The following is a 24,821-nucleotide window of genomic DNA, read 5'->3' as shown; positions in this document are numbered from 1 at the left end:
GCACAATCCAAGACCAAGAAATGAATGTCTTGCACACTGTCATGGGCAACAAGGAAGCTAAGGTTTTGACTCCTCAGAGGTGTCGGTTGTATCAGAATTTTTTTTTATGTTTAGTAGGTTAATATTGCGTGTTTCATTACCCATTGGGTTGAATTTTTAGACGGCGCATGTAACGAGGTTTGGTTCAGTTTATTGGTTTATTTGGGTTTAACGTCCCAAAGCAACTCAGGCTATGAGGGACGCCGTAGTGAAGGGCTCCGGAAATTTCGGCCACCTTGGGTTCTTATACGTGCACTGACATCGCACAGCACACGAGCCTCTAGAATTTCACCTTCATCGAAATTCAGCCGCCGCAGCACAGATCGAACCCACGTCTTTCGGGTCAGCAGCCGAGTGCCTTAACCACTGAGCCACCGCGGCGGGGCGTAACGAGGTGTCCGTGTGGCACAGAGCTACAGTTGCTGGGAATTGTTGCAACTTACTAATTCTGTTACCCACAACGATGAGGTTACTTGCAACGCCCCCTGTTGAAAGACACCTTTGGAGCATGGAAGCTGAGACTAAATGGACGCATTAATTACTGGTGGGAAGTCGCACCAGTTGTCGCATCACGTTTAGGTGAATAACTCTCTCAACAAACACATTCCATCCTCTCACATCTGGAGAATATGGGTACTCTTATCTCTGCAGCCGTTCTTCTACTCTATAGTGCGCGATTAAAAATGCCCGTGCGATCATTTCTGAAGTGTACCGAGGCCTTATCTCTCCCACATTGCTTTAGACATCGACTAAACTAAGATGCTTTTGTTTTTGTTTTACTGATGTCACTATATCCATTTCCCTCCTTCAGCTAGACGGCGAAGCACTCGAAGAAGACCTCTATCACGACGCTGAAGCTCTGGCGTCTGTAATGGTGTCTGAAGAAAACGGGCTTAAAGTGGTTTGTATATTGAAAATAACTGGTTTAGGGAAATGATTTTCGGATATTTCAGTATTAGAAACGTGTTTAGTTTGTTCAGGCTGGCACTTATTTCTTTACTTCAATTATATACTCTTTTATTTGCTTTTATTGATGAAGCTCTTATTTGCGTAATTTTTACGCGATGCCAATTTTCAACTTCTTTGCATAAATACGAACATCGTTCTGGCCTCTTCGTAAGTCATGTCTATTAAGACGGGAAAGAAAAATGATAGCTCTAACGTCCGAGACCCGAAACGGGCAGAGTTGGTGACGGAACAAACGAGGGTTAATGACATCCTAGTCAAAATCAAGAGAAAAAATGGGCTTCGGCAGGCAAGATAACCGCGGGTCTTTAAGACTGACGGAGTGGATTTCAAGATGAGGCAAGCATAGCAGGGGGCGACAGAAACTTGGGTAGGCGGGTGAAGTAAGGAAGTTTGCGGGGATACGGTGGCCGCAGCTGGCAAAGGACAGGGTTAACTGGAAAGCACTGGGCAGGCAGTGGGTGTAGTCCCCTGCAGTGGGCGTAGTCCGGCTGCTGATGCAAGACACGAAAGTGACCAATGAATGTTGATTTTGCGAATATGGGCTTCCGGTGCACGCGAACATGACAGAATGTATGCAGCATAATGAAAAGAAAAGCAGAAAGTCCAAATTTTACTAGAGGTAGGCAGACAAGGTAGGCCAGTCATATGTCTAGCACTGTCTCTCACTGAGAAGTTGCATTTCTTCGATAGAAAGAAAACTAATGCGGAGACTTGTTCTAATTTTTATTGCCTTCTTCAGATGTGCCACTCTAAGGTTGTAGAATTTCAATTCTTTTATTTCTGGGTGTTCTTATGCATTTTGCTGCTTTATAAAGCTTACATCCAGAGCAGTAAATCAGCATAGTCAGCTCTAAATTGTTCCGTTGGTTTCCTTCCATGTTGCGACGTAGTTGAAGGGAGAAAATTGCATTGATATGAGCGCAATTGAGATTGGCATGTTTAAAACCGAAATATACCAGAAAATATGGTGAATTAAAGTTTGGCTAGGTTTGACTTTTGATTGCACAGGAGGGAATTCTAGGCCTAAAGCTAAGAATAAAACCACTGGATGGGCAAGAACGGACAATCGAAGGCCACGTTCCACATGTGCTCTATGAATACTCGGACGAAGACTCTATCGATGACGTCAAAGGCAAGTGATTCTACTAGAGGAGAAAATAAATGCGGAAATGGTCATGCCATAAAAAAGGCCAAAACGCCAAGTGCACAGGCATGAGAGTTGATGACCACACTGCAAATATCAAACTATCTGCATGGCTGAGAGAGGGCGAACTTTCCACTGGCCAAGGATCTCATCTTTTAGTAGCGAAATACTGCAGAGCTGGTAGTAATGCCAGCCTATGCTTTGCTAAAGTACACTGCCCAAACATTTAATCTATAAATACTGCAATTAGAAACTAAAAAAAAAGACAGATGCCTTTTCTGCTCGGAGTCGAATGCATAGAAATGCGCGCAAAGATTTTCTCGGCAAAGTGGGCGCATTAATATAGAAAAAGAACGTAGCTTTGCTGATTTTACTGAAATGTTCCCCGTGGACGGCGCGGTCATGCTGCCCTGCTATAGAGCAGGAAGGTTTCGATATGCTGCCCTACTCACCAACCACAATATGATTAAAGTGTATTTAAAAAACGGTGGTGTATGTAGGTTTTTGCGACACTTTATAGGTTATCTTGTGCTCAAAACATTTAAAGAACTTTGATGTTATGGTTTCGCCCCTAGAATTACAATATGTGATCTCACGAATCTAATAATCGGTTTTTTAAAAAAAACTATACATTGAAAGCAATAATTTCGCAGCACAACAAAAGCAGTTATTCTTCTAATACACCGAGCTAAATTTACTAGTACAGCTTTGGCGTTCTCCACCTATATGCTCGTCGCTTCGCCGTCGGGTTGTGTATAATAATCGCATGGTGTCATGTATCGGACATATTTTCGTGGTGTTCCTTATGCTTTGAAGCCTCCATGGGGGCAGTGTAGCTATGTTTCTCAGCTGCATACCGATAAAAACGCTGGTTCGATTCCTGCCTGCGCGGGCGCGCTACCATGGAAGCAAAATGATTGAGGCGTGTGTACTGTGTGATCTCACAACACGTTGTAGAAACACAGGTGGCTGAATTTATATGCCGCTCTCTACTACAGCGTCCTTCGAAGCCTGAGTCACTTTGGGGCATTGAACCTCACAAATTAAACCAAACCAATGAATCGGAGCGTCCTCAGGTGCATGAAAATCTGCGGCGAAGAAACTTTGGAAAGTGCTGGATTTCTTATCACCCACGCCTAGAACAAGATAAACGGTAGTCTGCGAAATGTTGAACGGGCCGGTATGGGAAATAAAAATTGATTCTCCTCGTTTTTCCACTCACGCCAATGCATGGGATGAAAGAAAAGAGCCTCGAATTCATAAATCCCTTCCAAATATGATTGTGCCTGCCTGAGACGACAGTGAGCACTGGCTGGTCATAATATGCAAATAGATATCTCAATCATGTAAGCTAACGGTAAAGGCGTGACCAGAACTTGAGTCACTTTAACGTAGGAGCTTTTGAGTAGATTTAGCGAAGAATTTTCTGTTACTGCTATCATGGGTTTGGTGACTTTAAGCTTCCTTGAAATGTACGTCATATAGAGCCCCTCTTCTTCCAAGGTTTGACTCCTCAATAGCTTAAAGAGGGCCTAGGTTCCGAAAGCCATAATGCCGTTGGTAGGAAAACAAAGTTGTCGCATAGCTGCCCGTCTTCACCACTCCAACGTCTTGTGTGACAAAACTTGCACCAAATATTAAAATATAGTGGCGCACCACAGCTGGAAGAAACCAAGCGGCTCATGGTTTCCTTTCTTGAGGAGCTCCTGAAAGTATTTTTGGAATTCCATTAAATTTATAATCAGTGAAGATTATTTAAATAAATTTTAAATATTCACTTTTCTATTCACATGTGTAATGTTAACTGATAGTGTGGTTAAGAAAGAATAGTTACATTTTTGGGAAGCAGTGTATCTCTTACGTGGTCATTTCATTGCCACATTTTAAGAAACCTCGCGAAATATGGGGAGAGGAACCCGTGGCTGCATTCCTACGAAACCATATTCCAGCGTTCCCAACCGTGTTTAGAAGGAAAGAAATGTACGCGCTCCGCCCCATTCGTATTCTAGATGATTCAATCTCGTGATACGGATCTGCGATGACCACTTTTCCGAAGTAGACGTATCAGCTTACCACTTCAAGTGCCTCATTACCAATTATATATAGCTGTTCCTTTTGGAGGCTGTTGAACATTACTTTTATATTATTTTTGGACTCGCTTTCTGCTCTGCCCGCCTAAGTCATTGATAATGATTTGGAGTTAATTCCATGAATGACTTGCCAAAGCAATGCTTCCGTAATTCAGTAATCAAGCAGGTGTATAAGTGATTTGTGAAGTCATTGTCGTCTCCTTTTTTTATGGATTGAGATGATGTTAGCGGTTTTCCAAGCTTCTGGTACGCTCGAGGTAATAAAGCATTGCGCATATAGGGTGGCTAATTTTTCTAGTACAACCTGCTCTCCGTCCTTCAATAGATCTCCTGCTACCCGATCCTGACCACCACCTTTACCCCTTTGCATTGCTCTTGAGGCTTTCTATATATTATCTTTTCTTACTGGCAGGATGCTCCATTGCTGTGCACTACTACCGCTCTTTTTATCGTCCTGATTACATTAGCTACTATATAGATTTCGGTACAATAATTCGGCTGCTCTGACTATCTTATCCGTAGTAATAAAGCAAACAAGGGAAGGGGAAAGAGGGGCTCGTTATAAATATGAGAGAAGCCAACAGCCACAGAAACCAAGGGGCAAAGGGAACTTTTTTATTATTATTTATTTTGTGGTGTTGATCAATTTAGAATATTACTGAATATGTAATCGCTTAATGCTAATTGATTAGAAAAGCAGAAGAAAAAACAACCACATGCCGCCGGTGGGATCCGAACCCACGACCTCCGAATGGGTCGGAGGGGTCCGGGCGTCATGTGTGTTTTCGTTGGTAGAAGTTACGAACTCGGAGACCGTTTTTGGATGATTCCGGATTTGGCACTCGTGAAAAGGCGTTTCATATCTTCCACAAACGCAGTTACAGACTCATTTGCGTGTTGATGACGGCAGCAAGACAGTCGCTCTTTGTTTCCGCACGGCGCTAATGAACGTTCCCAGTAGCTGCTTCTTGACGGTCGCCCTGGCCGTGAGGGAAGATTCGTGGTTTTCAAAACATGTTCAGGCAGGGCCGTCCAATGCAAAATAAACGTTCCGAAGCTTGGCGCTGTCGTCCCAGGCATTTGAGCGCCGCCACACGGTCGTACACGTCCAGTCGTTCTAAATCTTCATTTTGCTCTCCAGTGAAAGTCGGTGGCTCACGGGGCTGGCGAAGCACGACAGGCGTTGACTGTGCTCCGGGTTCTATCGTGGGAGACATAGCAGAATAGCAGGTGAGCACCCCCACCAGATGTCACGTAAGGGTGACTGCAGTCCGGCGAGCGGGAAAAAAGCGAAAATGGCTTCCGAACGAAACTCTTTATTTGGGGTCGCTTGCGTCCCCAAAAACTGAATGTCTGGGCGGTGACGTCAAGTGTGCTCGCCGGTCGTAGAAGACAATGCCCGCGGCTCTCGGCCGTGCTCCATTTAAAGCTGATAGCGAACTTTCGAGATAAAAAAACGCGAAGTTATCAGGACATTCTGTAACTATGTCGACTCGGCTCCGCCTGTGTGCGTTCAATCGAGATAAATGTGGTCGCGTCTGGCATCACATCCAAAACGATAAAGTGGCGTGCCAGCAGCTTCGAAGAATGAACAAACAAACACTGCAAAGATTCGCGGGAATATAATGCGCTCAAGGACACCTCTTACTCAGAAATACTACTGCTTCGTTGGTGCGGATCCCGTCGGTCGTGCGGATCACGAACGAGAGAAACTTGCATATTTGGCGGCTTCATTTCAGAAAACTCCTGCCAGAAAAACCGAGCTATTCAGCCTTAAACATTGTACAAAAAGCTGCCGAATATTGGCTACTTTCTGCTCGAAGTATTTTCACAACGGTACTTACCTGATTTATCTCTTGTAAATGAGAAACCACTGCCGGTTGCGGGCACAATTTTAATGTAAAAACACTACATCCCGAGGTCCAGCCACCTCACCGAGTTTGTGTGAAGCTTAACCTTGAAGATGACCTGCGCAAAACCTAGAGCAGCAACAGCTCATGCAGAAATGAAATGAAAAATGTGGCGACTGGGTACGAATCCACTGCTGCGTGAACAGATCAGCTTCGCTGGCGACTGCACGAGGGCAATGTGCTATTATCGCAGCGAATTATGACTCATGTTAAGCTGCAACACACTGTTATGCTGTGCATCGCACATTGTCGTTCTTATGCGCTTCCACCTGCGGCGCGAACAGATCACATCAGCTTAATGCCGATAAGAGTTTAATTTGAGCATAATATCGTCGCCAGACGTGCCAAAAGCCCATACAAGTGAAACCAGGGAAGAACCATGCTAAACACATGCTTCCGCCGGTCTAGCCAGTTCATGAAAGACATGAGAGCGCAAACCGGGGACACGGACGAGTAAGCGAACAGGACGAGCGCTGCAGGACGAGCGCTTACTCGTCCGTGTCCCCGTTTTGCGCACTCATGTCTTTCACGGATACGCGCCAACAAGCCCAGATTCAAGTACTTCCTAGCCGGTTCATTTTTGAAGACACCAGCTAAACAGCCAATACAGGAGGCAGTGCCACCTGCCGTACAAGAAAGGAACGTGTTCCGCGTTTGCAGCTAACGCATCAACTGAACCTGGACGTCGGCTGCTTCGTCCTCTAGAATGTGGCGTCGCTGTTGGGATTCACTCCTCAGCTCACCTTTTTAAAAACGTACTCATAGGTAAAAAAAGTTTCTCATAATCTCCGTAAAATTCAGGCTAATGCTCTGGTTACCTTTTTCTAAAGCCATGAAGACTATTACATTCTACTATAGATCATTATCCTAAATTGATATAAATTCTATTACGTGGAATAGATTTCCCATAAAGGGCTAATAAGTCAACATAATGCTCCAAAACGCGGCCAAGCGGCTGCAAAGGAAAGCTGTAGAGCTTCTATAGAAAATACATAATTTAATAAAAATGCTCCTAAGCAGCGCTCAGAAGTTCTGATAGCTGTGAGCTGCCGAGGTGGCTGAGTGCCTTTAGCTTTCGGCTGCTGATCGCAAGGTCGCGGGTTCAGTTATGGTTGACGCGGTTGGGTTGCAATGGAGGCGAAACCGTAACGCGCCGCGCCGTTTTTCTGCGTCGCAGCAAGTAAAAGAAACTTTGTGGCCTAAATAATTGCGAAGCCTCGACACAACCGTGCCCCTAGTAGCCTGTTTCGCATTCGTATCGGAAACCCCGCATACCGTACCAGGCAATTCCGATAGCACCCTGGCTCCGGCTCGAACTGGAAGCAAATAGCACCATACATGAAGAAAGTACAGCATTGATTGATACCACTGTAGTTTACGCCTCTCATGACCTGAAAAGTAACCACGGCGACATAACTGAACTCTGAGTTATTTCACAACTGAAAAATACATTTTTAGGGAAAGCACTTTTCTGGGTTTTATTTTTAACACAGCCGTCTAGCTCAATCGCCGTCTTGACCGGAATATATATATATATATATCGGTACGTTTTTGTTGACGGCCGTTTTCACATGCAAGGCCTTCCATGCCTCGCAAAAAATGGAGGAAAAAAGGGAAGCCTTTAATGCCTCATCGTTGTAAGCAGGAGCTGTCGACAAGAAATGTCACGCTTTTCAGTTGGTCGAAACGGCCGTAACGTCACAGTGCGCGAATTTCAAACGGGGCCAATTGTACTTTGGCTACTAACCATGCAACCAATTAAAGGGATCGTATAGTGATGCTCCAAGTAAGTTTGAGTTTAGTTAATTGCTTACTTGTCCAATTAGTGCAATTAACTTTTCTAGTAAGACCAGATAAATAAATAAAACCGAGTAAGAAATTGGCCGAGCTTGGGAATCGAACCCCGGTCTCCGGAGTGCGAGTCGAGCACGCTACCACTCCGCTATGCCAGCTTTTTTTTTTCTTTATTGCCTGTATTTGGCTCATGACATTGCACAACAAAAATACACATAACGCTATATACATACGACACTGTCGTGGTCAGCCAGCACGAGACTGGCTTCGTCAGCTTAAAATTCCCGCAACAAACACAACGGCTCTAGTCTTGAGAGCCACTCGGGAGGCTCCGCAGCTGCTTTTTGGATTGCAAGAAACCAGTCCATGCTTTCCCGAAAATAAATTCGGGCCGGTCGTGCGTCTTTGTCACAATGGTAGCCTGCCATTCTGGAGCGCCATATACAGTGGAGGCCCAAGAGCATTATGAGATCAAAAGGTGCCCCATCCTCATTATCAGTGCTGAAATAGCGAATTCCGTGCGCGTCAAGTGGTAGCTCTTTCTTGATGGTCCTTTGTAACACGTCCCAAAAATAAACCCCTTCCCAGCAATGCAAAAAAACATGGTCTATTGTTTCAGGCTGTTTACAAATTAAGCAGTTCGATCCCCACGGTAAAAAGAAATCCTTTCCCTCTAGAAACTTTTTAACTGGTAACGTCCCGGTGTGTAACTTAAACAAGAAAGTCTTTACTCCTGGTGGCACCTGCATTTTCTTCACCCTTTTTAAAACATCCCCTCCCGGGCCTCCACTGTACATGGCCCTGTACATGGGCTCTGGGAAAACAATATCACAAAGATCATTGTACAACTTTTTCCTTTTGCTTTTCCAGAAATAATCGGTGGAAAAACGTGCCGAAAGAAACCGAACGCTTGCTACAATCTCTTTGTAGTAACCAAAAGTTCCACCAGAGAGCTCTTCTGTGGATACCACAAACTCCGGCAGCAATCGGCGCAGCTTCACGTGGCACACGGTGCGCAAGAACGGGTCTGTGACGTCGCGAAAAAACAAAAAACGGTTCACCAGCTGCCTTAAAAAGAGGTGCCCTAGCCCTAGCCCCCCGTCTTTTACCCTCCGGAACAGGTTCGTTCTGCTACAACGTTCCCATTCGGACGCCCATATGAAAACTGCAAAAATCCTGTGTAGCTTCTGAACGTTCACACGCGAGCAATGCAAAACCTGCATCACATACCAAAGTTTGCTAATAAAAAAAAGATTGCAGACTGTAGCTCTGGCGAAAATTGAAAGGCTGGTGCCTTTCCATTTCCCAGCTCGGTCACGTGCGTCTTTAATTTGCTCTTTCCAATAGTCCTCGCTATCGCGATAAGCATCGAGCGGAACGCCCAAATACTTTCCCGGGGTCGTCGCCCACGGTACGTTGGCGAAATGGTCCGGGTGGGATGGCCACCATCCATGCCAGAGCCCAAGGCACTTGGACCAGTTAACCCCGCTACCTGTGACTTCGCTGAACGCGCGTACACACCCGACAGCTTCACTTATGCTCCCCTGATCAACCGTAAATACTGCAACGTCATCTGCATAGGCCAGCAGCTTAACTTCAGCTGCTTGTAACCTAAAGCCATTAATACTATTGTTTTCTATGATTTTCATGCACAGCGTTTCGATGTAAATACAAAACAAGAGAGGGCTGAGGGGGCAGCCCTGACGCACCGAACGCTGCACGCTAATGGGGGCCCCCAAACTCTTGTTAACAATCAGTCTTGTCGTGCAGTTTCGATACGCCAGGGCTACACCCTTACGGATAACTGAACCGACGTTCACATGGTCTAAAACGGTAAACAAAATTTCATGAGAAGCACAATCAAATGCCTTTTCAAGATCAATCTGAAGCATCGCTACTCGCCCATTGATGTCGTCACAGCTTTCAAGCACACTGCGCGCTTTGTGAATGTTGGAAAAAATTGAGCGCCCTTTGATTCCACATGTCTGGTGGGGTCCAACAATATCCGATATCACTGTCTGCTGTCTACGCGCCAACACCTTCATAAAAATTTTGTAGTCCACATTAGTGAGTGCTATGGGTCGATACGCTGTAACCAATTGTAATTTCTCTATATCATCCGTTTTAGGTATGAGCACTGTATGGGAGATCCCAAAAGACGGAGGCAATACGTTTATTTTATAGGCTTCATTGAAAATTGTACACAGCACTGGGGCAATTTCGTGCTTAAATTCTTTATAAAATGCCGCACTGAATCCATCTGGTCCTGGTGATTTTCCTAGGTTTAACTGATCTATCGCGTGCTCTACCTCGCTGTGAGTTATTGTTAGTTCCATTTTCTTTTTGCTTTCTTCGTCAAGCCGTGGCATTGCACCAAGAAACTGATGCGTAAAGGCTACTGCGTCTACAGGAGTCGATGAAAAAAGCCTCTGGTAGTATTCATTAAAGGCTTCTTTGATGTGGTCAGTGTCTGCCGATAAGATACCCCCCCCCCCCCCCCCATTCTATTTTATCGATGTGATTTCTTTCAGCGCGCGCTTTTTCTAGACCAAGAGCCCGTTTCGATGGCGCTTCGCCAGCAGCTGTGTCTTCCGCCCTTGCCCTCACTAGCGCTCCGCGATAACGCCGTTCTTCCATAAGCTCTATCTTTTGTTTTGTTTTCCTGACATCTTCTATCCATTTCCCAGGCTCTTTGCATTCCTGCTTCATCAGCGTTTGAAGCAGTGCCCTTAGCTCAGCTTCGTCTTGTTTTTCCTTATAACGTATACATGTCGCCCTTTCTATTGCTTTGATTTTTAAAGATTCTTTACTTAGCTCCCACTGTTGCCAAATCTTCAGGTTCTTGCGCGGGTTTATTTTTCCTATTGCATCCTTTACTGCTCTGCAGTAGATTTCGTCTTGAAGAAGCGTGTTGTTTAGCTTCCACATTTCCCACGAAAAAGCCTTGCTTCGGTTCACACTTCCCAGGCAGCACTCAACTAAACAGTGGTCTGAGAAGGAGACTCCCACAACTTCATAATGGTTACAAACAGGAGCAAGGTCGACTGATGCGTAAATGCGGTCCAGCCGTGCATGGCTTGAGCCCTGGAAATGAGTGAACTGCACTGTCCGCGCACCCTCAATAAGTTCAGCGACATCCTCAAGGTTTCCGTTCTTGATCATTCGCATCAGCACTTCAGTGCTCCTGTCTCGAAACCCCCGGATGATTGACCTATCGCGCGCATTAAGAACACAATTGAAGTCGCCTAATACAATGAGCCGCCTCTCCGTACAAAGGCGTTCTTGGAGGCTTTGGAAAAAGGCAACCCTTTCCTCAACCACATTCGGCGCGTACACAGTAACAATGCGCCACTCATTGCCGTTCAGACACAAATCAAGCACAATACACCGGCCATAACCACACGAAAAATAAGCCTGCACCTCTAGCCCCGGCAACTTCTTTACAAAAAGCGCACAGCCAGCCGATGTTCCCACTGCTTGACTGACGACAGCATAAAATCTAGTCGTGAAACGTCGCACCATGCTGTCGGTTCCTTCGTTGCCGTCCACTTTCGTCTCCTGCACGGCCAATACATCTATCTCGCGCTCCGTAATAAGTCGGTACACCTGACCTTGTTTTTTGCTTGCCGCCAGGCCCCTCACATTCAATGTAGCGACTCTAAAGGCGGAGGCGGGAGCCATTTTTACGCAAGAGGAAGGAACCAACAGCATGGTGCTTACCTTCCACGTCTAGCGCGCCGCTAGACGCCACTGTTGCCGCCGGTATCATCCGGCGCAAGAACATCACTCTGCTCGAGTAGTACCTTGCCTGCGTAGGAGTACCGTTTGTCAGCCGCATGGTTTGGGCGTGGCCGTAACGACGAACGCCGGGCTTGAGTCGTCTTTGCAGGGGGCTCCTCGACGCCGGGTGCTACCACTTTGTCCCCTTCAGGGCTGGCCTGGTCATGGGAACGCTTCGCCGGGGTGTTAAAGGGGGGCGTGACGCTTGTTGTGCGGGCGCCGGTATTCTCGTGGTGGTCCTCGTTCAGGTCCTTTCCCTCGACGACTACGGGCTCTGATGGGCATGCCCCGTTCTCTGGCGTCTCGTCAGAGACGCCGAGGGAGCCTCCCGTCGGCTGTTGGCTCTCTGCTTCGTCGGCCGCTTTGGTGTCGTCACTGGGAGTCCCTGACGTCGAAAGTGTGGAAGCCGACTTGCCCGCCTCGTCCGTACCAGTGGCTGCTTCCTCCGCCTCGGCGATGTCCATGAGTTCCGCAGTGTCGTTCGCCTTTCCGAGCCCGGTAGCTGACGCGTAGGTACGGACGCAGTCCGCGTCCACGTGTCCGTAGCGCCTGCACAGGGAACACCTGGGCACCCTGCAGTCGCGGCGAACGTGACCCGTGCCGTGGCAACGCAGGCACTGCATCGGTCGCCCAGGGACAACAACGAGGGCCAGCTCACCGGCTACTCGGACCTGGTGTGGCAAATCATCCACCTTAATTCCCGGCTTCAACTTCAGTAGCACGGTCCTGGTGGTCGAGCCTTTCTCCTTCAAGCCTTGGACACGCCAACGCTCCCGCGTCACCTCCGTCACGTTGCCGAACGCCGCGAAAGCAGTCCGGATGTCGTCGTCCGCCACACCGTGCAGCATCCAATGCAGGCGCAGCTTTACCTGCTGATCTTCAGGGTCAAAAATAATGCACCGGCGCCCTTTCACTTGTAGCTCTTTGCAGGCAGCAAGTTTCTTCGCAGCTTCTGAGGTGCTCATCGTCACCGCCCACACATGGTTAATCTGATACGCCCCCAACGCCACGACGTCGGGGAGCGCACCAGCGTTGGCCAGGGCGTCCCGAAAATCTTCCACCCTGTAGGGCCTCGCTCTCACGTCTCCGTGAAGAAACACCGTGTTAAGAACAACACGTCCTGTAGGCAAGGTAGGCAAAACAATTTCGTATTCCTGATCTGCGTCGGCAGCTAACCTGTTTCCGCGGCCAGCAAGTGCCGCTATCGCCGCTCCGCCGGAGCTCATGATCCTGCGTCCGTCACGCTCGGTGGCCGGAAGCTCGAATGTCCGCTATGCCAGCTCGATGGTTTGGAATGAACAAAGGTGCGTCTAGTGAATACGGTGTCTTCGTTCACTCCAATCTTCCTCCCTTCCCGTTACGGCGAGGTTCAGGTGTGCACCGAGATATGCGAGACAGATACATTTCCTTTCCTCAAAAACCAATTTACTGACGAGCAAGGCGTATTTGTCCGCGTTTCAGATTGGTCCAAATTGTCGTGATGTCACCACGCGCGAATTTTGACGGGTGTCCACCAAAATATGTGAGACAGTTACTGCGCAACTTTCTTTCGTCAAATACAATTTTCGACTAGTGCTACTGAGATATGCGAGACAGTTAATGCGCAATTTCCTTTCCTCAAATACAATTTTCATTTTCTTCATTACCGCCCCTCTTTCTTCTTTCATTCCACTTCCTCCCTTCCTGTACAGTGCGGCTCAGGTGTCCACCGAGACGACAGAGAATTACTGCGCCATTTACTTTCCTTAAAAAGCGTTGGCATCGCGCCGAACGGGTGGTAGCGTTCAATGGGCTCCGTGGCAGCGCTACAACACGCTGTCGCGTTCCACTCCTAAAGGCGTAGCTTAAGCGTCATTAATTGGCAGTTAATTAATGCACCAACAAAATGTGAAGTGAACAATCGCGTAGCAGAATGCATCACTCAGGCTTTCGCCTTTCAGCACTTTAGCCGCTAAAGTTCCTCGTAATTTTTTTCTCAAAGTCTCCCCATTTTTCGAATACTTTCATCTCTACTCCCATGTAGATATGTTCGCGTTTCACGAAGGCTCCCATCGCTCGTCACTCTTAGTGGGAGCCGCTAAAAAAGCGACAGGGCTACCGCCTATTGGGGAGAGCTCCTTAGTGTGCTGCGGACCCTCCACAGCCACGCGGTTTTAGTTTCGACAGCACGCGGGCCCAAAATTTCTAGCGCTACATGTAGTGCTCAGGAGAATTACATTTTCGAGAATCTAAACCTAGTAAGGGCGCTCCTCACGGGGAGCGACAGCTATCTCGTATATTGTGGTGCCTAACTGCAACACTTAAATTTCGACTTTTGTCGGCGCTCTTCTTACTTGACAAGACAATAATGGAGTGATTACTCTTTGAAATCCACCCAAGCTCAGCCATACGGTTGCAAAGGAAAGTTATACAGCCTCCACAGACACTTCATGCTTAAAAGAAAAGTTCTTCCTGATCCGGGGTTGAAATCCCGACCACTGGTTTACCTAAGCCATCGAACTACTATTACAGTTAACGAGGACGGCTAGCGCATGGTAGGGCGAGAGCGTACTGATAAATATATCGAAGTGAGAACTGTGTTGATCAGATGTGTTGGTATAGTAACAGCTCCCGTGAAGCGGTGGTTCCTAGTTAGAACCCCGGATCAAGGCGAATTTTCCTTCGAAAATTCGAAATGTTCGAAAGTTCGAAATGTCTGTGCAAGTTGTATAACTTTCCTGTTTTTCCGCATAGCTGCAGTCAATGAGTGCCAATGAGAAATTTGTCTCTTATTACAAATCTACTCCACCTTGATGTATCTTCTAAGACATTAAGATAAGGTGTCTTTAGAATATGCAGTAGATAGCACAGCAGAAGATTTCTACAGAAACCTATAAAGCGTTCGAACACAATGAGGACGTTTAATGATATAGGCAGTAGTTCTCAGCAATCAGACATACCGCCAGTAAGCAAAAAAGAAGACAAGAAAGCCATAGGAGCAATACAAAGGGGCGAAGCAGTGGTTGAGAATGAGGTTCGGTGGACACTAAGAATATTGTACTCGAAAAACTAGCCACTGTGTGTGGAACGCCTTATGACCTCGAACGTACCGGAATCATGGAAGAACACTAACTTCATCTCAATAAATAAGAAAGGAGACGTCAGGAACCTTAAAAATCGCAAACCGATCAGCTTACTCTCGTTTTTTACAAACCATTTACTATGGTAGTCACTAATAGAATCAGGAAAACCTTGCGCTTCAGTAAGTCTAACGATCACACATGCTTTCGTAAAGGCTTCTCGAAAATATACCATATTCACTTTGTAAATCAGCTGATAGAGAAATACGCCGAACACAACTCCTATATACAACCTTCATAGATTAAAAGAAAGCATCTGTCTCGGTGCAAACCTCCGAACTTTTGCTAGCAATACGCAATCAGGATATATATGATCCTCATGTATAATTGCTGGGAGATATCTATAACGGCTAGCAGCCACCGTAGTCTTTCATAAAGTCAGCCAAAAATTATAATAATGAAGGGTGTCAGGCAGGGAGACGCGTTCTCGCCAGTGATCTTCAGCCCCTCTTCAGAAAAAGTATTCAGAGACTTGGATTGGGAACAGTTGGTGATGAGAGTTAATTAAGAAGACCTGATTAATCTGCGATTCGCTCAGAATATTGCATCACCTAGGTGGTCACAAGATGAGATGAAGAACACGACCAATGGCCTAGACGTGCAGAAGAGAATTGTGGGTATAAAAATTAAAATGCAGAAAACCAAAATAATTTTCTGCGGTCTCACAAGGAAGCAGCAGTTTAAAATTGTTAGGGAAGCCCTGGAAGTGGTAAAGGAATACGTCTACTTATGATAGGTACTGACTGCAGATCCGGATCATGAGAAGGAAAAAACTAGGAGCATAAGAATGGGGTGGGACGCATTTGGCCTGTTCTCTCAGACTATGAATAGCAGTTTACCAATACCCCTCAACAGAAAAGTATATCATAGCTGCATGTTACTAGTACTCACCTATGGGCAGAAGCGTGGTGGCTAACGAAAACTGTTCAACTTAAATTGAGTACAACGCAGCGGGCTATGGAAATGAAAATGATAGGTGTAACGTTAATGGACAGGAAAAGGTTACAGTGGGTCTGAGAAAAAACGCGAGTTACTGACATGTTAGTCGAAGTGAAGGGGATGTAATGGGGTTGGGAAGCCCACGTAATGCGAAGGCAAGACAACCGACGGTCGTTAAGAGTAACGGACTGGATATCAAGGAAACGCAGGCACAGCTGCCTGCTGTGCTTACCTTAGAAAGTTATGTGGGTGGATGAGATAAATTTTGCAGGGATACGGTGGCCGCAGCTAGCACAGGGCAGGGTTAGTTGGGGAGGCTTGGGAGAGGCCTTTGTCCTGCAGTGGATGTAGTCAGGTCGATTATGATACTCCACATTCTGGGATTCCCTTAAACATCTCACCTACTTAACGTGACGTAGCTGTTTACCTATTTACAGCAGCAAAGCCAGTATTATAGCGGAAAGAGCTTTGTACCAAAGAACACTTCATTTTACAATTTCAAATGGTCTCCGATGAACACGCTTTGTAGACGCACATCGGGGTTTACGACTGACCCGCGCAATTATTGTTGCAAAGCGATTTTGTTGCGCTCCTTTTATATAGCTAGTCAGCTTCGAACAGCAAGTTTTAATGGACTTTCGAGCTGGTCATTTTCTGGCTCCATAATTTCCAGCCAGGGTGACTTTGGCTTATCGACGGTTTCACTGAGTCCGCAAGATTATGGGGCCAATGAGGTAGTGTTTTGCATAAGCTTTATATATCAATAACCTGGCGATATTATAACACCATCTCCGAAATCTAGTGGAGACAGAGCTCACAGCCTACACACGAGAGATGAATACGATGTGGAGCATGGGAACGGTAACATGAGCATAGAAGCATGCGATCTTCACACTCAATGAAAAGCCAGGCAAGCCACTGTTCCTTGTTAACCTTCGACCTAGATCCCTTGCATCGTGCTTGAGTAACAGAATGCAGCGCGTTATCAACAAACGCATAGCAGGATTCCTGCGCGAACACGACGTCGTACTAGACAAGCAATAGGGGTTCCGGCCCGAAAACTGTAGCCAATGTTTTCCTACGTTCCTCAGGCTATACCTAAAAGGCGCCTTCGCCAACATTACGCCCGAAGCGATTCTACATTGCCTCGCTGCTGTACACTGCGGGGATGGAGTGTCCATCTATGTCTGCTCTTTCGTAAGAAACCACACTGCAACGATTTGGTTCGAAGATGCGCTCTCGAATGTCATCGAGATTCATGGCCGGTGAACTCAACAGGGCACGGTGCTCTCGCCCCGGCCCTTCAATCTGACAATGGTTGGTCTCCATACCGCACTAAATAACACGGTCCGAATAAGTCATGCTGTCTAGGCGGATGACATTAACATATGGACCATGATAGGATAGATTGGGGAAATAGAGATTGCGGTCCCGGAAAGAATGGACGCAGCTGTACTCTACGCGCAGCGTGTGGGCTTGCCATTCTCCACCGAGAACACAGAGCTGCTCCTGGCAGCCGCACTGTTGTGCGACACGCCATGTTTCACGTAGGCCTAAAGGAATAACCTGCATACCACATGTAAAGGACCGTGTCAGTGTACTTTATATATATAAAAAAATGGCAAAGCAGACTTTGCGATAGTTTGGGACGAGGACCAAATTTACAACAGTGCATGTTGAACAGATGAAGCTCACTGGGAGAGACATCGATAGATTGAACCGAGCCTTAGACCTTTCGCGCCTCTCCTAACATCTTCTACACCACAGCCTCCTCAGGGAAGACCACCAGAATGGAGGCGGCTGTATGCAAGAAAACAAATACCGCGGCAGGGCTTCCGACTCTGACGAACATGACACCATTACTTTCGCTTGGCATGCTTAGGTTAAATTTGTAACCCCATTCTATATTCGCTGTGCCCTATTGTGACCAAATGCCTATTATCGATTACAGTTGATGCTCAGACTGTACGGAAAGTGGGCTGTGTTTATATGGCGAACGACAGCCGTGCCAATGCGTCCAAAAAAATTTCTTGAGCCTCTAAGCAGGTGGAATCGGCCTCATGCACGTAAAATTGAAACTTACTCTACAGCGGTTCCAGCAGTTCCGGGACTGTGCGACCATTTCCTGCTAGGAGCTCTACGCTGGAATGGCCCCACACACCTGACAGAAGGCTAGCAACAACGAGACCGCTACGCCATGAAGCCCTGGCCACCACTACTGCAAAGCCGCGGCACAAGCCCTCGAATGGAGCAGCGGTTTTCTTGGGATTACCTCGGCGAAGTAGACATAAAGAAGATGTACTGGGATCTGATGCTTAAATTCACCCTCCGAATCTCTTTTGGGTACCCCAAAGAGCGTGCCTCGGCCGGCGTTCTGAGACGTGCCCAAATTCTGCTAGTGTCCGTGCGCTCCAAATACTTTTTCTTCCACTTCCGCGCGGGTGTTTTGCCAGTGCGGTAGGAGGAGCACGGTTTCTTTCTTGTGTGGGGTGCCAACTGCCTCTTGAGCGGTAAGCGGGAAACAGCGGAAAACGTTTTCCTCGACAGAAATACAGCTCCAAAATTCTGAAAAAAAGTTCGAAGTTTCTTCCGTCAAACTTGGCACGCCACATGGGGAGGACTCCGACTCTTAGATGTGCCCTCATACTCCCCCCTTCTTAGCGTCTGCTTACTACTTCTGGGGTTCCACTCACTCTGGAGGTCGCCGACTTATGCAATTCAGTGCGTTCGAAACCACAAGCCAGCCGTAGGCAGATCATTAGTCAAGTTGAGTGAGCTAAGTTCGTGCCTGATACTCTGGATTCGGACGCCAAACTGAGAACTAGCCTGTCGCGTGGCCCATAACCAGCCATTGATTTTAAGACGCCTAAAACTCATCCTTTTATGTGTTACTGATAGAACAGAACAGTGCTCTTGAGGTCTTCGCTGATATCCACCGAACGGGCTCCTTTGGTTTTTTTTCTTTGCCCTGTCCCATTTTTCGCGTTCAAGCTTCAGCTTTATTTCCCTGTCTGTGCAGGGAAAGAATGCTGAAGCTTTCGTTTTTTTCCCTCCTCTTAATTGCGGCTTATCTCATGATTTTCTTTAGTGGAAAACTCGACCAATAGCACCAACACTTCCGTACATTCCCGTCCCATCTTAGTTATATGTGTGTAAACTGTGTTCTTTTCCCTGGAAGACTTGTCTGACTTAGTACAAACACGAATATTATAATTTTAGATCCTATCTGCTTTCCATTACCTATGTATTGTACATTTGATCGTACACTGACGTTTTGATTGTGAAAAAGATAAGACTAGCTTGATGAAATGTTAGACGCGTGTGCCACATCCAATGGCTGCGAAAAGGCCTTCTCAAATACATTGCCTCCGTGCAACCTCGCAAGTGTTGCGAATTCTTCGCACGCCTAGGCTACAAAGTGTCAGATGCCGTCATCAACCAGACAGTACAAACCGGCATCACGTGTGCGCCTAGGTACACATCGTATTTATAACGCACAGTGCTCATCCAGACAGGCGTCAAGCCATAATACCACTGCTGGTGTCAGAAGCCCTACACGCGAGGAGTCCCACACGAGTGAGTTCGATGCAGAGCTCCATTGTCGCAGCTCGAAGAGGGGGCATGAACCGCTTCGCCAGCTGAGGCGGGCGGCTTGCCGGCACTCTTTGCTACTGAACCTTATGCTAGCACAGTCCAGGACATTCAGGAGTTCACCGCAGCAAGAGATATGGACTACGCCCAGTACAGAACACACGGATCAATGATACTAACCAGTCCACTGTCATACTTACAGGCTGGCAGGAATCCTGTAGACGCATAAAACAAGGTGATGAACCTCACCGTAGCACGAGCGACGAGTGGTGCATTATCCGCTTCCGTCGGCTTCTTTATACCGCATTGTCTGGGTGCCACGTAACTCGCCTGTCATTGGAATAAGCGCGCACACGCGCTCACCTGCGAACAAAGCAGTCAAGTGATCTTGCGGAGAGTTAGCTGTTCCTCCCAGGTTGTGGAGTCGGTTTTGAGCGCGTATTTCGCTGACTTGCCTTATTTACGTGGGTGCGCGCGAGGACACTGTATATGCTTCCCACCTTACCATGCGCTCCCGAGAGAGGAAGTCGTCCTGAAGCGGTAGCTGACGACAGGAACTTTCTCTTCGACTGAAGACGGACGTGCCCGTCGTCGTAAGGATACATCCGCAAAATGTAGGTTTCGTCTAGGCCCCACGACACTCTACCATATTGTCTCAGAATCTGCTAGCAGCCCCCTCCCACTTCAACCGCCCATATGCCTCACCTCAAAGGCTTAGTGGCACCACTGGCTGTACGTGCCTTGCCCGACCATTGTAATATGATGCTTGGCTGGGCGCGGATATTGCAGCCAGTGCCTGGCTTTTGCTTTTTGTTAAGAGGTGAAACGATAATGGCGAAAATTGTCTTTGTTTTCAAAGTGTCTTCACTCATTTTCTCTCTCTGACGCTCTCGGCAATGCTAACGATGATCACATTTTTAGATGAAGAATACATCAGGATATCTGGATGAGACTGTTGAGCGAGAGATCGAGACGTTTGGATTCTTTCACGGGGATTAACGACACAAAGCCAGTCAGGCTTTGAAGGGCGCTGTTGTGGAAAGCTCAGGATAATTTCGCCCGCCTTGGGTTGTTTTACCTGCACTGACATAGCACAGTAGACGGCTCTTTAGCACTCCGCCGCCATCTAAATCTGAAAGCTTCGGCCAAGATCGAACTTCGTCTTTCCAGTCAGCAGCCGAGCACCATGACCACTGAGCCGCCGCGGCAGGGCAGATCCCACCTGAATTTCGTAAATTTTTAACAACTCTTGCGTCAGCATGACGTTCCTCGATGTTTCTGTTCGCTGTAATTTTTTCCAGGGCTTAAAACAGTGGAACCAAGAGCACGTGTTTCGGAGCGGCAGTACTACCAACAAGGTGACACAAGTGTTTTTAGAGAAAGTGTCATAAACTGAAACAATGTTTTTCTCTTTGTGTTCCAAAGGTCAACCGTTGCCTGAATTCGTATATCCAGAAGTGCTAGTACTGGTTGACAACGCATTGAGAAGCCAGTTTAGCGCAGATGCAAAAGTACTGAAATATTTTATTATATCCATGAATGCGGTAAGTGAAGCAAACCTTCTCATATCGGAAATAAGTTTCAGGAATAGGCGGGTTCTGTTTATTTCCTTCACGCTTACCGTTGCATTATGAACGTTCAATACAATGAAGGACTTCCGCAGATGCTAAAAGAGCTTCATCTCAATTAGGCATGGTCTCCTAAAGGCGGATATGCAAGTTTCCAAGATGAAATGGTACAGCTTTGATGCTTGTTTTTATGGAATGATACTTGTCAAACCTGGGTCTTGTCCCCACACTATGCGCACGTTCAAAGCAGCGAGGTATAATTCAGCAGTTTATTTTTGCAGTATTGTAGTATTGACTGCTAGTGTTCCGTCATTTGCCAACGTGAAAAGAAGGACAGCTCACTTAACAGAAGTGAATGGCTCTACCATAAAGCCGTCAATGCTTTCCTTTATTTAAATGAAAATTTGCCAAGAAGTTGGATGGTGACGTTACAAAACAGTAATACATAACTTTCTTGTAGTCACTGCGTATTGGTAAAGATTAGACAATATTTTTTATGCGAGTAACTTTGAAAATACTTTTCTTTGATTATCAGGTAAACCTCAGATACATGACTGTTTCGAACCCAAAAGTTCGACTAATATTATCAGCGGTAGAAATTCTTACGGTAAGACTCTAATATTTCTCACTTTATATTCCTCCGTTGTGTGTATATTCCATATAAATGATGTTATTCTAGAGCAGTTTTTTAATTTTTCGCTTTTGTTTTTATAGTGGGATCAAGAGCCGTTTTTGTACCGAGTTGACACAGACAAGGTTGACGGATATAGCACAATCGAGGGGCTGAGGATACATGTTGTCCGCAACTATGCAAGATATATGCTTTACGACATCGTATACCTTGCGACAGGGTGTGTAGGCAGCGCACTGTTTTCAAATATTATGCCGGATTTTTGTGCACCTTTTCTGGTTTTACAGACTGGACATGGGTTGGAATTCCTCTAAAGGCTGGAAAAGTGGGCTGAAGGGTGAGCCTTCTCGATTACTTGACTTGCAAAATTTTCTCTGCTCTCTAGATTTCTTCATTTGCCAAATTACTAGAAACATCATTTCTGAAAAGCTTCCTCACTCTCGTTTTGGCGTTGTAATAAGAAATACTTGCTGAATTGGCAAAAGAGCTGAATTAGAACACAACTGTTTCATGAATGCTTAAGTGACGTAGGAGCGGTTAAGATATGCAGCGCATGAGAATAACGAAGAACACTGGTGCGTGCCTTGTTCATAGCTAGTTACTGCACGAGTAATGCCATGCGTAAGCTGCTGGCAGAACAAACGGGAAGTATTTATCACAAAGGGTAGCCAACATTTCCGTAAGAGGACCTTTCGTCCTCAATGCCTCAAATCATTTTGTTTTACCCCTAGGAAAGAACTCCTCATTATTCACACTTACTTCAAAGTTACTTACTCTGTCTGCTACTGTGTCCAAAAATGCGTATCTTTATAAAAAATTGTAAGGCCCGCAGGGATACATCATAACATTAGAGAGCGGCTCCAAAGTGACTTGCGGCGTCTTGAATCCGGCATATCAGTCAAAGATTGTAACTCTTGCACAGACGTGCACAGAGTGACCGAATGGTGTTTCGAAACATTTGTCGCACTCGTGCAGCCGCTCGTCGCAGGCAATTACTGACAGTCAGAGAACGTCCAAGAGACTGTTCGAACTCCTATGCAGCTCCTTACGACCGCTTGTCGCGCCCGATGACCGCGAAGGTTCCACGATACTCGACACGCAGCCTATGTGGACGTGCTGGCCGCCTGACCGCAGGTGACCACTTCTGCTTGCTAGTAGCGAGGTACATGTGGTCTGCAGTAAATGGCTTGCGGGCGTCAGCCAGGGGCAACGTGACTACGTCGCGTGTCTCACTTGAATCCCATCGCGGATGCTCTCCGAGGAAGAGCGGTCGCTTCGAAAACAAGTTGTAGTTTATTCATTTCGTTTGTTTTTGGTTTACTACCTGAAAGACTCCTTTCAGCGTACGCCTTACCTGTCCCTACCTATAGGCCACCCCTTCGACGTCGTTATTGTCCACCATGCGATCTGCTGGCAAGATCCTTCCAAGATCTTTCAGTACATTTCGGCCGTTGTGCACTTCGCCCACGAATTCGACATTTGCTCCATTTACCGGTCAGGCCCCCCCGAGCATTCCTCCGCTGACAGCTTGTAGCTCTGGCCAGTGCCATTGATTGTGCACTCGTCCTTAATATCCGGCTCCCTGCTGGCCGAGCTCACCGCCACAGGCGTGCCTTTGGGACAACGACAGAATCCCTGAATTTTTGAATCCTCGACATCTTCAATGCGCCCTCTGCGGATTCCTTCTTTAGGTCCATTAGTCGCCAAGGTTCCCATTTTGCGATCCGCGACACACTTCTCTATGACGCAACTATCGCCTGGATGGCCACAAAATCGCTCTTCGTTTTTACTCGACGTATTCGCTTTGATGTTCTGTGCGATGTCAGTGCATGTCAAAGAGCCCCAGGAGGTCAAAATTACCAAAGCCCTTCACTACGACGTCTCTAAAAGCCTGAGTCGCAATGGGACGTTAAACCCCATAATCTAAACCAAACGAAACCAAACAAAACACTCACTCTGGCTCTGTGAAAACATACAAGCACCTTCGCGAGCGGTGATACTTGCGTGGATTGTACAAATTTGTTCGTTACTACATTAGTTCATGCAATGCCTCTCAGCACCTCAAGTCGACCCGTCGCCCTTGTGCGAGCAAGTTAGAGCCATTTCCATGCCCATTCGCCCCTTGGATTATGTAAGCATGGACCTGTTTTTGCCACTGTCAGCCAGCGCCGTCGGGAATCATTGGATTAGATTCACCGTGAAACACCCCTCTCGGTACCAAGAGTTGGAAGCCCTGCTCACCGTCAGAGATCGCGACGTCGCAAACTTCACCCTTCATCATTTCGTCCTTTGTCACGTGCCTTCTCGAACATTTCTCAGCAACAACGGCCATGCATTCTTGTCTGAAGTCGTTCACGAACTCCTAGATAGGATGCATTCCACATAGTTAACCGAACGACTACTGCTGTCACCCTCCAACCAATGGCCTCAGCGAGAGATTCATCCCGACTTCTGATTACATGCCATGTACTATAACGATGCAAAGAAACGCGAACAGAGTGTAGCCTAGGCGCTCCACTGTTCGCATTTCTTTTAAACACGATCTTGCATTTGTGGTAGCAGAAATATGCTCGAGTTGTCCGCGATGTATTCTAGGACGACTCTAACATCGCTTCCTTATCCCCAAAGTAAAAGCACCGTAAAACCAAATGGCTGACTTGCGATTAAAAAAGAACTCGGTGGTGGCCTAGCAATAAGCATGCTCGGCGGTTGTCGAAGAGAATGCCCGCCGCTCTCGGCCTGCTCAGTATAAAGCTGATAGCGAACTTTGGACGTACGGTGTGCAAAGTTACCTCAAATGTATGGAAGAATATAGAATCAGGTCCGCCTCGATATGATCAATCTAGATAATTCGTGTCGCGTCTTTGATCACAAAGAAAGCGATAAAGCCACGCTCCGGCAGCTTTGAAGAATGAACAAACAAAGAGTACAAAGATTCTCGGCACAAATAATAAGTTTTGGACGACACATCTTTGTGTAAGAAATATATTTATATTATAGGGGGCTCCATTACATTTAGACTAGGAAGGTTTCCGAGTGGAAACTGATTGCGTGGTTAGAGCTTCGGCATTTATTCTGAATCAAACACTCCAAGGCAGAGTACCGACGAATATATTCATTCTGAAAATATAATTGAAATACCGTGTCTGGAAAATAAATATTAAAAAGAGCTTCGATATATATGAAACCTTATGTGGCCTTTATGCTTTGTCAGTACAAAGGCAACATACAAAAATACATTCCCGCT

General features: G+C 46.7%; 1 protein-coding gene across 1 annotated transcript in view; it reads left to right on the top strand.

Moving 5' to 3' along the window:
• LOC149328569 (A disintegrin and metalloproteinase with thrombospondin motifs like) overlaps nt 1-24,821 on the top strand; it is a 54,876-nt gene that overhangs the window by 5,290 nt on the left and 24,765 nt on the right. The window contains exons 3-9 of the mRNA XM_089559024.1: nt 851-940; nt 2,017-2,140; nt 20,677-20,733; nt 20,801-20,919; nt 21,479-21,550; nt 21,658-21,794; nt 21,862-21,911. Of these exons, the coding sequence (XP_089415150.1) occupies nt 851-940; nt 2,017-2,140; nt 20,677-20,733; nt 20,801-20,919; nt 21,479-21,550; nt 21,658-21,794; nt 21,862-21,911 (649 nt within the window). The remainder of the gene's footprint in view (nt 1-850; nt 941-2,016; nt 2,141-20,676; nt 20,734-20,800; nt 20,920-21,478; nt 21,551-21,657; nt 21,795-21,861; nt 21,912-24,821) is intronic.

Source organism: Amblyomma mixtum, chromosome 9, assembly GCF_055824585.1.
Source record: "Amblyomma mixtum isolate Tamu chromosome 9, ASM5582458v1, whole genome shotgun sequence".
In the NCBI taxonomy this organism is placed as follows: Eukaryota; Metazoa; Arthropoda; class Arachnida; order Ixodida; family Ixodidae; genus Amblyomma; species Amblyomma mixtum.
Note: the sequence above shows the minus strand (reverse complement) of the source record. Positions and strands in the feature narration are given on the sequence as shown.